Here is a 15,334-nt window from a genome sequence, read left to right as displayed (position 1 = left end):
ACATTTGCACAGGTATACAGTTTTGCTGATAAAAGTATACACCACACAAACTATAATGTGTGGCAATTTCATCACCTAGTGTATTGATTTGTTTTGATCATATCAAAAAATGTGTTTCCACCACACCTCAGAAGTACCAGAACTACCCTCAGTAGCCAGCATAATTATCACATACATCCTCTCCCTTTGAAGTCCGAGAAAGAAAAGTAAACAAAAAGCTTCTTGGAAGTTAGACCCTGACATTTGACCTCTGTCTTTAAAAGCATAGCAAATGTGACAAGATAAGAACAAGATTTAAAGGCCCATTTACAAAAAGGGTGCACCTGGAAGGATCTAGTAAGGAATGGACAATGAGAGGGACGACCTCAAGCTGGACAGCGTACAACAAATAAAGCCAGCAAGTAGAAAGCAAGGAAATGTGAGTTACAATCCACAAAGTCAATGGTCAGCAATGGGTGGAGTGCATTCCCAGGGAAGCTTTCCAAATGTCCCCAGGATGTCGTTAGCAAACCTGTGCAGGCTGGTAGGTTTCGACCTAAAAACACCTAAACTCTGAACTCTCCATTGTTTAGCAGGATATCAATGAAGGTATTTCCATGGTACTATACATTTCAGCTGTCCTACGTTTTATACCTTATGTCTTCATCTATTAAGAGTCTAATTGTTCCACCAGTCAGAAGATCCCGGGCATAGTGTCATATATCTGTAAAGAGATTCTCCATTTTGTACACATGGAGGATATGTCGGCCCTTCGTTTTTGCCATTGGTTAGTGAGATATCGCACAGCACAATAGATTGCCTTTGCCTCGTGTGTGGCCTTTGTACACCGGGACCTATTCCATTGATTCTCGAATAGATCATATAAGGCCACAGGACATGTATAGTTAAGAAATAGTTTCTCCCAGTCAGTGAGTGCTTGAATAGCCTCATCTCTGTTAAGTGGATAGTGTCTAATGCTGCAGTTGCCACTACCTCATTCAGTCATTCCCTCCTATTTTGAATTCCTTTTTACATTGTTCAAAAGTTTTTATCTCGTCTTTTACTAAAAGATCTCTGAGCATCCTCTGCCCAGCAGCCCACTCCTTCCCTCTCACTCACTGGCGTACATTTCGGGTTTCTCCACAGTGGGGTAAACAGGGAAGGAAATTATATCAAGTCTATTCTCTTTGTGGGCCTGAGTATCGCAACACACCGAAGGTCTACCATATTTTGCTTACTGGGTATCATCCACGGTGCCTAATGCTTTATTTTTCATTGGTTATTATATTTTTCATTGGAGATTACTTCATACATCTTTTTTGGATTCCAAATCAGGAAAAATATTTTCCTATTTTATGCTGTATGATAGGAAGTTGGGTCTATGCCCTGTCCAATATATAATGTTAATTAGCTATTGGGCATATGTATCAAAGAATGGTTTTGCGAATCTCAAATAGTGATATTTAGAGAGTTGCTATTTGAGAATCTCAAAACGGGATGTAATTAAAAAATAGCAAATATTTTGCGATTCCCTTGGCATTCCTTAATTGCGACTCGTAAATTGCGAGTCGCAATTAAGGAATGGCTTCCCATTCATTACTATGGGCCAAGAGGCCCATAGGAATGAATGGGAATTGCATGCGCAATTTGCGAGTACCCAATAGGTACTCGCAAATTGCGCATGCAATTTCAAGGGTGGAAGGGTTCCAAAAGGACACCCTGTTGCACCCTTGAAATGTGCATGTGTGCACATGTGGCGCACATACATGCCCTAAGAGCATGTATGAGTGCCACATGGCGCTTTGAAAAATGCAAAAAAGTGAATTTTTCCAGGAAATCGCACATTACCACCAACTTGAAGTTGGTGGTAATTTGCGATTTCTTAAGCCGATTCCAAAATTCTGAGAATCGGCCCGTTTGCACACGGGAAAAGGGCTTGATACATATGCCCCTATGTTACTAAACTCTTTTATTACATGAAAATTTAGAAAATGAATGAGATCAATTCTCAAAGGCATTATGTACGTACTCATAAATGCCTTTCTGAAAAGCCCCCAAATGTGTATTCTGTTAAAAAAAGGCAGCATAATTCTAGTATAATGTAAGAAACAATATGATATAATATAGCATAATGTAATGTAAGCCATCAATTAAAAATAAATAATCTTTCTTTCTGTTTTCATTGTGAAACTGCAGCAAGTTGAGTTTCAGGGGTACAAAGTAAAGGGGTCTGCTTCCAGTGTCGAAATGGTCAGGGATTCCACACTGCATCAAAGATGTAACCAGCAGATGGAGAACTCTCAACAGAGTAACTTTACAGCAGGCCATCATTTTATGTCACCAGAATTGTCCGGCAGACATACAAGCAGTTTTTTAGTGCAGGTAAGCTCACAAAAGATGTTTTCAGGTGGGAGTGCATTATGTTATGCTCTGTGCCATTTGGAGTTTCATTCATCAAAAAATAATTTAAGAGTCATTTTTCATTTTTCTCGTACAACCAGCAGCCGGGCCTGTGCTGGCGAGCTCCTCGTAGACAAGCCTTGTTGGCTCTCACAAAATAACTTATAAAGAACTTAATATCTGTAAAACAATACGTGCTGCATCTTTAAGGTGGGACTATGCAGTTTTCTAGCTCACTGTAAGAGCATCCTTTTAATAGAGCTTTCACACATAAGCACACACCCTGCATAATTATTATGTCCTGGCTTCACTATCGTCATGCCTATGTTCCCATGTATATATGCACACACCCCCTCCATTTTCCCTACCCTTTCTCCTTAATATATATATGTAAGAATGTAAGAATTGAGAGCTGCTGCGCTAGACAACAGACTTTATTTTTTATTTGTTTTTGGTCCCTCAATGTTACTGACGCTTATTATAGTTTTATTCCTAAGTTTCTGTTAATGCACTATACTGTTGCTGCTAATGTATTGTGTTTACTCACTGCTATTTGCACTTTGCACATTTTAAATTGCTTTTTCGCCGCATTACCCTGTTTTTATTTTTTGTCTCCACCTCCCCGGTCTGACGCGGCTCTGCTGTTTGATCAGAGGGAGGCCGACACACCTCTCTGCTAGTTGTTGCCCTTCCGGCCTGGTGGGGTGAGCACGGTGATTCTTCCCGCGCCGTCCAGCCATTTAATCAGATGCTGGGACGGACGCGCGAAGCGGGCGCGCCGGTGGCGCGCCAAAGGCAAGCCCATCCGCGTCCGTACGGGGCATGTCATTCTGCCCAAAAATATACCTACTCACCTACTCTGCAGTAAGTCTCCTAGATATGGCACCAAAGCAAGTATGTCAGATTGGAGGGCAATTGTCACAAAAATTGCACCTCTTGGGGCTTTTAAGTTTCGAGCCCCTGACCTCTGCTGACATCCCTCTTTTGGGTGTACCCTCTAGGAGTCGATCGGTGTCACCTCTATCAGGCACGGACAGTGTTCCGGTAAAAGACCTTAATATTGAGTACCTAAACACACGCCCCATGGTTAAACACCAATTTGAAATGTTTAATCTTTTAGACACTGACGCACCGGATTTGCTGTTACTTACTGAGACTTGGCTCACAGAGGAGTCGTTCCCTGACATTCTGACAGCCCTTTCTGATAACTATTTCATTCTACGTACGGACAGGCCTTCAGGTAAAAGAGGGGGAGGAGTGGCTGCGATTATAAAAAAAAAAAAAAAAAAAAAAAAAGAATTTTCCGCCTCTGCCCTGCCTCACTTGGAAATTCTGTTCTCATTCGTATTCAAATTTAATCTACATAGTAGTAAGCTGATCTATGTGGTATTATACAGACCTCCCTCAACCATGCCTGAGTTTACCAAAACCTTTGCTAACTACATTGCGTCCTTGATCACTGACTACGATAAAGTAATGGTAGTAGGTGACCTGAACTATCGGGCCAATGAGACTGATGGGGGAAACTCTTCCAGGGAGCTTACTGAGTCCCTTACTTGCCTTAACCTTACTCAACACATTAATACCCCCACGCACATCAAAGGCCATACCCTTGACCAAGTGTGGTCAATTAATGTCAACCTGATTAATTTGGCAGTTCAACCCTGTGCTTGGTCTGATCACTATATTATCCGTTTCAATCTCCTCGCTCCTCTACTGAGTTCTAACCCCTCTCACTAAAGCATCTTTAGAAACTGGAAACGGGTTGACTAGGGAAAATTAGTAGAAACTCTGTCCAGGGAGCAGCCGGTATCGGAAAGCGATCCAGATAACTGAGAGAGCGAGATTACCGACTGGCAAAAGAAGGCATTTAGCCTCCATGCTCCTTCACAGATCAAAACCTACCGCCCCAGGCAACATGAAGCCTCCAAATAGTTTAACAAGGACCTTCAAACCATTAAACTCCAAGTACGCCAAGCTGAGCGGAAATGGAGAAAAACTTATGAAGTGCAAGATAAACTTGATTACACCACCAATCTACACCAGTATAAGGCGGCTATTCTGGAGGCTAAGAAAGTCTTTTTTACGAATAGGGTACTCGATTCCGATAATGGTTCGAAAGAAATCTTTAAGATAGTAAAATAACTCTCTAACCCAAGCCGTGTGACCCCATCCTTTGTGCCTAGTCAGGAACTTTGCAATTACCTGAATTGCTTTTTTATAGAAAAAAATTAAACAAATTCAAAATTCTATTGCCCCCACAAACTGCAATTCCAATTCATGTTTTCTCAACTCCCTCCCCTTTATGGATAAGAAATGCTTGTTAGACCTTGTAGCGATGGTCAAATCAGGCTCCCCTAAGGAGGACTGTCCCATTAACGTCTCAAAAGCAATTTATCGGTCTTTTCCTGATATTTTTCTTACATTTCTTAATCACTCACTGTCCCTTGGCATTGTACCGCTTGCCGTCAAAGAAGCAGTGGTCAGTCCACTTAAAAAAAAGCAAGGTTTAGACCCCAATAAACTTGAGAACTATAGACCCATTTCTCTTCTCCCTTTTCCGGCGAAAGTGTTGGTGACCCATGTGGCCAGTTGCCTCAGCTCCTTTCTGGAGACTACTAAATTCCTGGACAACCATCAGGCAGGTTCTCGTCCTGCGCATTCCACCGAAGCAGTGATTCTATCAGTACTGGACGACCTTAAGGGACAGGCTGATATGGATCACACTCAGGCCCTGATCTTCCTTGACCTGTCTGCGGCATTTGACACCGTGAACCACAAGATTTTGCTGGATCGCATTGCCGCAACAGATCTCGGGGGCTCAGCACTTGACTAGTTTGGCTCTTTTTTGGAGGCTCGTAAACAGTTAGTGTGGTTATCGCCCTTCAAGTCCAGAACGGTAGATCTGAACTGCGGCGTTCCTCAGGGCTCCTCCCTCTCGCCAATTTTATTTAATATCTATACACGTCCCCTGATTTCGGATCAACGACAGATGGGTGTAAAAATCTTCAACTATGCTGATGATATGCAGCTTATTTTCACCCTTGACAACTCCACAGAATCTAAGGACTTCGTTAGGAGGTCTATGCTGCACGTCAAAACGTGGATGAATGAAAACCAACTGAAGCTGAATTCAGAAAAGACCGAGATCATTGTTCCCCACAGCAAATTAGACTACTGAACTCCCTCCTATTGGCCTCCTGAACTAGGTGTGGCACCTACTCCTAAACCTGCTGTAAAAAGTCTAGGTCTTCACATTGATGCAGATCTCTCCATGAGCACCCAAATTGGCTTAGTGACATCGGCATGTTTTGTCCAACTGCGCAAACTGCGCAAGATTCGACGTTTTTTTAGTAAGGAGGCCATCACCCAAATTGCCATAGCCCTAATTCTCTCCAAAATCGATTATGGGACTGTCCTTTACATTGGACTCCCACAATTCCAGAAACATCGCCTGCAGATGATTCAAAATCAAGCAGCAAGAATCATCTATCTTAGGGACAGACGCTACCATATCACTCCCTTGCTTAAAGACCTTCACTGGCTTCCAGTGGAGCAACGAGCCGTGTTCAAGCTGGTTGTATACTTTTCAAAGCAATCCAAGATACCGGTCCAAGATTTATTGTCTCATTGATCAATAAACACCTACCCAAGCGGACCTTGAGTTCCTCGCACCAGAATCTTTTGAGGGTGCCTAGAATCCAACGCAAATGCTTCGGCAGGACTAGGTTTTCTTTCCTAGGCCCCATGATCTGGAATTCTTTCCCTGCTTTCCTCAGGCTTGAGGGAGACTATCTGCGGTTCAGAAAACAACTGAAGACCTGGCTTTTCACCTTGGCCTACAATTAGCTGCTTCCGGCTTAAGCAGCTCCCTTCTGTCTTTTCCTCAGCGCCAAGAAACCTGTTGGTGTACGTGCGCTATACAAATACCCATGTAACATAACATACATATGATACCAGAATATCATGACCTAAATATCGTCTAACAAAAACATAGTTATAGTGTCTTTGCAATATTTTATGACAGAACCCTTTTGGCTCCTAATGGACTCCGTAGAGCTGTGACGTAAGTATTAGACCGCAATGCCATGACATCTTGTTTTAGAATGTCGAGTATGCAGTTACACACATGGGAATAAAGACGTAATACTAAGCTCTGTGTGTGACGTAGTCATTGGCTGGTACACAAGCTGGGGAAGACACTACAAATAGTGACGAGATAGGGGATATGTAGCCCGAAGAACAACTGTGGTCTCCCAGAGAGTTTGCTGTGGTCCAAGCAAACTGCTCGTGCTTGCCTCGCGTGTCACTGTCGAAGAACGGAATCAACCCATCATGCCTTTGGAGCCAAAGCACAATTTCAGCCGCTGTAAAGCAGGTGAAGACTATGGAAGTGTTGCCCAGAATCTGCACATCGATGGTCGAGGATCTGTTGGTCAGGGCAGATATAAGAGTATAGCGCTGCCACGCAAGATAAAGTTGTACATTATACGGAGTGTTAACGCTGACAGCAGATTCAACCTGGTTTATGAGCACAGTTGCTCATAATCATAACTTGCAAAATAACGCTGTGGCCAGAAGCGCTGCAAGGCAGAGATCAACCAGGTGTTATAAAATGCATATTGACATCTAGAAGAAAATAAATAAATTACTTACTGAATACACTAAGGAGAGTCATCATACTACAGCACTTATTAAAGGTAGCTCAAGGAGAAGTATTCCGGGTTGTTTAGGAAACTGGAAACTGCAGTAATTCTACCACTTCTTGCCTGGTATGTGATGCAGCTTTGACTGAAGTGCACTGGGTTCCTGCTAAACAGGTCCCCAGAGCCAGTTCTTTCCACAAAGAACAAGACAACCTATCATTTGATCCCAAGTGACGAGGCCTTTAGCACCTCTGTAAGTCCCTAGTAAGTGGTACCTCTGGTACTGAGGTCATTGGTACTAAAGAGGGTCCCTAAGAGCTGCAGCATATCTTGTGTCACTCTAAGAGACCCAGCACCAAACTCAGACAGACTGCCACTGCAGGCTGCATGACGAAAGTGCTCTAAAAAGTGAAAATACGACATGTCAAACACCTAAGTGCCATGTCCTCTAACACTGCATGTAATATTTGTAAGTCACCCCTACAGCAGGCCTTACAGCCCTAAGGCAGAGTGCATTATATTACATGTATGGAGATAAACGCATGAGCAGGTATGCCCCTGTGCTGACCATTTCAATTACTGCCAGTACACGTGACCAGGGAAGCCATTTTAAGTACATGTGCTGGACACTGGTCAAAAATGAGTTCCCCAGCTACATGATGGCATCACTGAAACTAGAGATGTTTGGTATCAAACATCTTGTAATAATAAACCCAGACTGATTCCAGTGATGGATTTATGAATACATGTACCCAGGGAGCACCTTAGAGGTACCACCTGAAAACCTACCAACTACTAGTGTGCTGACTGACTGGTCCTAGCCAGCCTGACACCACAGATGGGTTTTTGACCTCCAGGAGTGAGGGCATTTGCTCTCAGGAGGTCAGGAACACACACCCTCCCACTGGACGACCTGCAAATTAGCATTCCAAGGCAGGGAGGTTCTAAGAGTCCACCACCTTTTGGTATGTGAATCTGGGTTCCCTCGCAGGAGAGGTTGCCGCCCCCCCCCCCTTTCCCCATCCAGAGCTCATTTGGTGCCCAGACAGGCAGGAAAATTAGTCAGAGAGGCATGTTTATCTTCAGGCTAGGTCCACCCCTAAAGTGGGCTACCTGAATTGAAGACGAAAATCAGAAGTCTGCCATCTTTGTGATGGCAAACTTAGTATCTCTGGCACAGGTTTATGTCCACTTCCCACAGAAAGTGGTCATATAGAGGGCGTAGTGACCCCAGGGGTCTGTACCCCATTGGCTACTACCCATCACACTCTTAACACCCCTAAATCTAGTATTTATGGGAGCCCCTGGCACCAGGAAATCAGATCCTGCCGGCCTAAAAGAGAAGTACTGAAGAGCCACGAAAAGCAAGAACTGTGGAAGAAGCAACTTAGCGCCAACCCTGCCAACCAGCTGTTCCCAACGATTGTGCCAAAGACGACTCATCCTGTATGCTGCTGTGCCTCCAAAAGCCTTTGGGGGGGGGGCTACCAGCACTTCTGCCAGAACTCGGGAACTCCTGTGGAGCAGCACAGCTGCTTCCCTGCACCCTGCAGGTACCAAAGAAAAATCTGTGAGGACTCCGGACCGCGTAAATCTGACACCGGTCAGCACCACTGCACCTGTTGCTCCAAACCAGAGTTGAAGTGCACCAACGGTGTCAGAATGATCCTCCAGCCCTCCAGAGAAGAAGCCCACCATGGGTTTTGCAGTAGGGGACTCCTCAACGCCTCCTGCAGCCTTTGTGCAGGCCCCCCAACCAAGAGTAACTCGGCTTTGAAAAAGCAGATGCCTCAAGTCACCTCTCCACGCGTCACCCCTGGCCCGAGTGGAAGTAGACCAAAGGTGTCTCCAAGCATCATGAGGCCTAAGACCCCTTGTTGGTTCAGCCTGACTAGTTTCCTTGTCCAAACCTGCAGCCTCTTTCCGACCGGACCAATCCCTATTGACTAACATTGGACACCCGTCTCCATAACACACCTCTACACCCGAACGCCCCAGAGCCTCCCGAGGTGACCAGTTGGTGTGGCCTTGGACCTTGCCCCATACTCACCTTAAGTCTAGGAGACTGGTCCCGTAAGTCGCCATGAAGTGCCCTAAAGCAGTACATGTTTTTCCCCCATCTGATAACTTTGGGCACCCGACGCTGAAAAGCACCTCTGCACCCGGCCGCCCCAGTACCTCCTGAAGTGACCTGTTGAAGCTGCTTTGGACCTTGCCCCATGCTTACCTTAAAACCAGGAGTTTGGTCCCGTAAGTCACTGTGAAATACCTGTATGCAGTGTATGTTTTTCCTCCATTAGGATAACATTGCCGCCTCTGAAAATGTCACTGTTGACTTTTGAAACCGAAAACTCTTTCTATCTCAAAACATACTTACCTGATTTTGAGGGTTTTAGTGGCAAAACTGATATAAAGTCAAGAGTTATTTTTATTAATAGGTATGAATCTCATTGAGTCATGTGCATCATTTATTGACGGTGTGTGTATTGCAGAAGTCTGACACTCCTCTCTGATAATCCTAGGGCTGCTCGACCACACTACCCCCTAGAAGAGCACCTTGGGATTCCTAGAGCAATCCCTTGTCCACTTATGAGCGAATACTGGGACTCTTTGCACAGCGTACTTCTTTTTTGTATACTATATAAAGAGACATCTTCTTAAAGGTTGTGCTAACGAAGCCATCCATACCCGAAGAGGTTCACTCACAAAGTTGCCGAGTGGGGCTCAGAACAACTTCACAAGTCTTTGGAAAATAAGGCGCCGAGAGCTACTCTCAGAATAGTGACATTTTTTAGATGGCTGCAAATAAAATCACGTTTCCAGCTGTCATTAAAGATGAGTCAGAGGCCAGCACTTCGAAAGGTCTCACAGTTGAGTTGCCATAACCAGGTCACAGGTATCCACCCACAGTGTCATTAAGTTCCACACTAGTCTACAGCGCTGCTGTATTCCTGAAATCACAAACACCTTTCGATAACCCCCCAAAAATTATTGGGGATAAACGGACTGTTTGGATAGGGACATTTGATGATTTCATTGATGCACTTCAAGAGACTGATAACAAAGCCCTTATCACGTATGAAATTATATATTATTAGATTAAAGAAACTCTGAATTTCAAGTTCAACCCAGTACAAAACGTTGGTTATGAAAGATACATTTTCAGTCAAGAAAGCAAAAAAGGGGGTGAAACTATAAATGAATTTGCAGAGAAACTCAATAAGCTCATCAAATACTGTAAGTTCAATAAATTTAATGATGAGGAAGCTATGCAACTTAGAGTTATTGATGGATCTTAATCAGATTCATTCAGACCTTGAGTGCGGAGAGAAACTCTTAGTCTCGAGCGAGTGTTGATGGCTGCCAGAGCTGAGGAGCATACTGATAGACAAGCTACTGACATGGAGGCCGGAGGTGTCCAGAGTGAATCAGTCATGAGTATAAAAAGTAAGCAAAAGACTGAAGGACACAAAGAGATGTCTACACGTAAAAAGAAATTATGTTTTAGATGTGGATTTTCATTTCCACATGAAGGTAAATGTCCCGTCATTGGACAGAAGTAAAGGTTGTGGGATAGAGAACCAGTTTGTGACGGTTTGTACAGCGAAGGAGAAAGTAAGTACGTCATGGCGCAAAGACAAAATGGGTGCCAGATCATTCCATAAGCAACATTCGACGCACATCTACAAGGCCATGTGGCGACATGAATTAAGTCAAATTGACACTGAACGAAGTTGATTGTCATCTAAATCATCGCAACTGTTTGTCTGCCTCAATATCAAGTTAAAGTGAGGAAGATGGTTGAGCCATGTTGATGTTTACCTCAGAAAAACTCACGCATGTTGGACTGGCTGCATGTGTGGAAAAATGTCAGCCAAAGAAAAGTCGACATGCGTAAGCACCAAAGTCATACAAGCGTTGTCCGAAAATGACATTGAAAATAAATAATTGCTCTCTACCTTTCATCATTGACAGTGGTGCATCGATAAACATAATGCCTGAAGAGAAATACAATGAATTATCTCCATTGCCTCGACTTACACCATCAAAAACCAAAGGATACACATGGGCTGCATCAACGCCCCAAAAAAGTCAAGGTTCATTTGTAGCAACACTGAAACACAAGAAAACGAAGGTGCGGGCACCCATTCATGTGCTTCCAGGTACATCGTCAAGTAAGTGCATGTCTGCTTAGTTTCAGTACCGCTGACTACATGGGACTGATTTCTTTGAATTGCAGCATGAATGCTCACCATGAAATAATAAGTCAATTTTCTTTGTGGTCTTATGGTTTGGGAAAACGTAAGACTATGAAAGTAAAGTTTCATATTAATGAAGATGTCCGTCCTGTTGCTCAGAGACATAAGCAAGTTAGTGTTCATTTACAAGAAGCTGTTGAAAAAGAACTTGAATCGTTACTTAAGCATTAACATTTTTGAGCGTTCATCTGGTAGTACCCAAAAAGGACAGTGAAGGAGCTGTAGGCGTGATGATATGCGTCAAGCAAATAAGGCTATTGAACGAGAATGACTTCCAGGTCCTTACAATGCTGACAAGATACAGCAGTTAATGGTGTAAACGGCTTCTCTCACCTCGATTTAGATAAAGTTTATCATCAGTTGAAACTCGGAGAGGATTGCAGGTATATTACAACCTTTTCTACACATGTTAGTCTGTTTTGATATATTACTGATACATTAATAGAGGTTCTCTAATCCACAATGCATGAGCGAGTCAGTCAGAGATTAGATGGCATCTTTGTGAAGTAGGGCGTTCCAGCCATTTGGAAGTCTGATAATGGCAGACTGTTTAACAAATGATAATTCAAGTTATTCCTGGACCATCTGAACGTAAACCATCAGAAGAGTACACCTTTGTGGGTGCAGGCTAACAGACTCATTGAGTGTTTTAATAGTACGCTAAATAAAGCAGTACAGCTTGCAACTCTCAAGAGGATAAGTTCAAAAACTGTATTGTATTACACCCTATGAGCCTATCGTTCAACACCTCACTCAACCACAAGTGAAAGTCCTGCGACTTTGATGTTCGGGAGAGCAATGACAACCATTTTACCTCTATGGTCCAACAAAAGAGAAGGAAATTGAGAATACAATTCGTACGAAGGACTTGATTAACAAGGGGAAAAAAACAGAAATCCTATGCAGACAAGAGGTAACATGCAAAGAACATTGAGTTTAAGACAGGAGATCTAGTGGTTGCCTAACAAATGCGTAGAAGGAAATATGATACTCCAGACTCTTCTCGCTTTCAGCATTTGATTCATCGGTCTTCTGATCAAGATGGTGAAGGAAAGACTGAACCTGAATGCTCAGTGACTCCTGTTACTTCTTCACTTTCTTAGAAAATCTCTGACGGTGAAGATGACAACTCCCAGTAACCAGATCAGGTCGAATGATTAAAGCGCCAAGAAGGTTGATGGAAGAAATGTAATTGTAAATATATATATAAGCTAATTTGTAAAAATATTTTTATTTGAGAGAGTGGGAGATGTAGTGTCATGCAATATTTTATGACGGCACCCCTTTGACTCCTAACGTACTCCGTAGAGCTGTGACATAGGTGTCAGAGCGCAGTGCCATAAAAGCTTGTTTTAGAATGCTGAGTTCGCAGATACACGCAGCAGAATAAAGACATGTAATACTAATCTCTGTGTGAGGCGTAGTCATTGGTGGGTACCAAGGCTGGGGAAGACACTACAATAGTGTCCTAAATATTGTTCATAAAATTATCGCCCTATTGGAGTTAGTTTAAAAAAGACAGCGCCCAATGGAGCAAATATTTATCTAAACAATATTTAGCCCACAATATGTCTGTCATACAATACTTTTGTCATCAATATTCTGACATACAACAGACCACACACTGTAAACCTACTCTGTTCAGGCAGCGAATGTATATGCATTCTTGGATCTGAGGGAGGGGTGCTGGAGGGGAATAGACACTAGTCTTGCCCTAAATAATGCAAGTTCTATGCTTGCACCATAATCTGGGAACATTCTGTGCGCATTTTCAGGCAGAAAGACTATTCTTAGTCTCATGGTCTAGGCGCAGATTAGAGACCTTTACACATGCAAGGTGAGCCCATTTGACCACATGTACACAGACGTTGGCTCGGGTACCAAAACAGGAAAAAACCTGGTGCAATTTTTTTCAAGTTCTGCAGCCAGTATTGGCGTTTGCAGCCCCTACTGCAGCCGTTCCGACTAGAACTTGGTAACTAAATTGGGTTACTGGCTTACAGCCTACATTCAACTTGATTTTTCTGAGAAAGTACAAGTGGTACAATTCAGCTCGCTCAGGAAGAGGAACCACCTATATAGCACCATAGTAGCCGAGCAAATCATTGTCTGCTAAAGGATACTGGTAATCCTGTATCCTAAAAGAAAAGAAAAATAATTCTCACCGGGCCAATCTAAATTGCTTTAGCACATAACTATTGAAAAATCCGAATAGTATCTAGTTATGGATATGTATGCATAAAAATAGTCTTCCAAAACAAAATATCAATTACTTTCTCATATTTTTTAAACATTGTATAGCCGAAAGGGATACATCCACTAAACAAATCTATTAATTCACAGTAAAATAGAATATTTACAATTAGATGTAGTAATAATGGAATTAATGAAGTTTCTCGCTTTTCTTGCACATTGTATATAAATAGAAGGGAAGGTCAGATTGGAAGTGTTGACAAAATAGATCTCTCTAGTCTGTAGGTGTGTGGTAACAGTTTGCTATGCAAATCTGCCCTATCACGACAAATTGCAATATCCTTGAGACAGATCTCTCTCTCTCTCTCTCTCTCTCTCTCTCTCTCCCCCCTCTCATCCCCTCTCGCCCCCCTTCCCCCCCTCTCTCTCTTTCCCTCCCCCCCTCCCCCTCTGCATGGACTTGCAATGGAAGCCTGGTACAATAAAGAGCCCATCCTACCTACCCTATCTGTCTTAATGATATATTTCTCTAGCCTCTTTGCTACTCTCAGGGCAACATAAAGTCCTACCTTATGTAATTATTGGTCAGACTGTGCTATATGTCGTGTATGAAGAAACAGTTCATCCATGGTTTACACCTAAACATTTGTTCAATGGACTTTGTAAAGACTTATTTAAATATTGTTATCAAGTCCTCAGATTTGGAAACCCAACCAGCGCTCAAAGTGTGCCTTTATTCAGATGAGACAGATCAGAATGTTTCTTCTCCTACTGAAGCACAGTTTGCAAAGGTCTCCTGTAAGTACAATATGAATCTATACAGGTTATTTTGGACTAGAGTTGAGATTATCATTATCTACTTTGATGACCAAGTATGTCAAAAATATTTTCTCTTCAGCAATGTATTGTAAACCTCCACAGTGGATGCTTACATCTTCCAACCTGGATTGTGACTTGGATCTAACACAGTGGCCTGCCTGTGACAAAAGCAAGGTTTGTATCTAGTGTTTTTCCTAGACTTTTTACCATGGGGTACCAAGGGCTTAAACAGCAGCGGTAACAGATGATGCATCAGAATGTTCATGATTGTAGTTTTGGGTGATCGGATGGTGGTTACAATGGGGCAGGTCTTGAAGTAGGTTTCAAAACAAACTTTATTTAGGTTGTTGCAGCACTACTGAATCTGGGTTCCGAACCTAAACCATTTCCTGTCACTCCTTTCAGGATTCTTGGATATGGAATCAGCAGCCTGGCTTGCTAGGGTCCACTTCTGTTCTTCTTCTCAAAATTCTCTCCAGCAGGCTTGCTCCTTCGTTTCTCTTAACTTGTGATTCAGGGAACAAGGGCAACAAAAGAGAATTGAAGTTACACAGGAGCCTTTTCATAATATCTTCTTCTCTGCATGCTTGGTTAGATCCATCTTTGGCTCTCCACTCCACTGTTGGGCTTGGCTTTATTATTTTTAAATTCTGCCGCCTTCAAGAATAATGAATGTTTTCCTTATATGAAAAGTGCTGATGTTCTTCTCTGAGGTTGGTGTGTAATGGTTTCTCCTCTACTCAGAACCTGCAGTAGCTGTCAGGCAGGTCTCACGCTTCACCAGTTAGATATGTATCCTCGGCTCTATTCTGAACCCATGCTTGGGTCTGATGGGGGCTGCTATGCTTGGTGGCTGGAGGTGGGATGAGTCTTCATCCTGTAGGTCATCCCTGCCTCTTAATGCAGTGGTTCTTCTTTAACTCCCCCGCCTCTGCTCTTGATCTTTTTTTCAATCTTTTCTGAGATGATCGGAACCTGCCAGATGTCCTCCGAGGTTCAGGGGGCTTTCTCCATGTCAGTGCTCTTAAAAAAGTTACC

At 43.0% G+C, this 15,334-nt stretch overlaps 1 protein-coding gene across 5 annotated transcripts in view; it reads left to right on the top strand.

Moving 5' to 3' along the window:
- The window catches only part of ZGRF1 (zinc finger GRF-type containing 1), a 619,324-nt gene that overhangs the window by 230,823 nt on the left and 373,167 nt on the right, over nt 1-15,334 (top strand). For 3 of the 5 annotated variants that reach the window (XR_014978114.1, XM_085641434.1, XM_085641433.1), the window contains exons 10-12: nt 2,176-2,361; nt 14,170-14,275; nt 14,376-14,470. The exons of 1 other annotated variant lie outside the window; for it this stretch is intronic. Coding sequence is in view for 3 of the 4 variants with exons in the window: in XM_085641434.1 (XP_085497560.1) it covers nt 2,176-2,361; nt 14,170-14,275; nt 14,376-14,470 (387 nt within the window). In the remaining variant the exon portion in view is untranslated. The remainder of the gene's footprint in view (nt 1-2,175; nt 2,362-14,169; nt 14,276-14,375; nt 14,471-15,334) is intronic. One more of the 5 variants, XM_085641435.1, reaches the window with a different exon arrangement.

Source organism: Triturus cristatus, chromosome 2_2 (genome assembly GCF_964204655.1).
Source record: "Triturus cristatus chromosome 2_2, aTriCri1.1, whole genome shotgun sequence".
NCBI lineage: Eukaryota > Metazoa > Chordata > Amphibia > Caudata > Salamandridae > Triturus > Triturus cristatus.
Note: the sequence above shows the minus strand (reverse complement) of the source record. Positions and strands in the feature narration are given on the sequence as shown.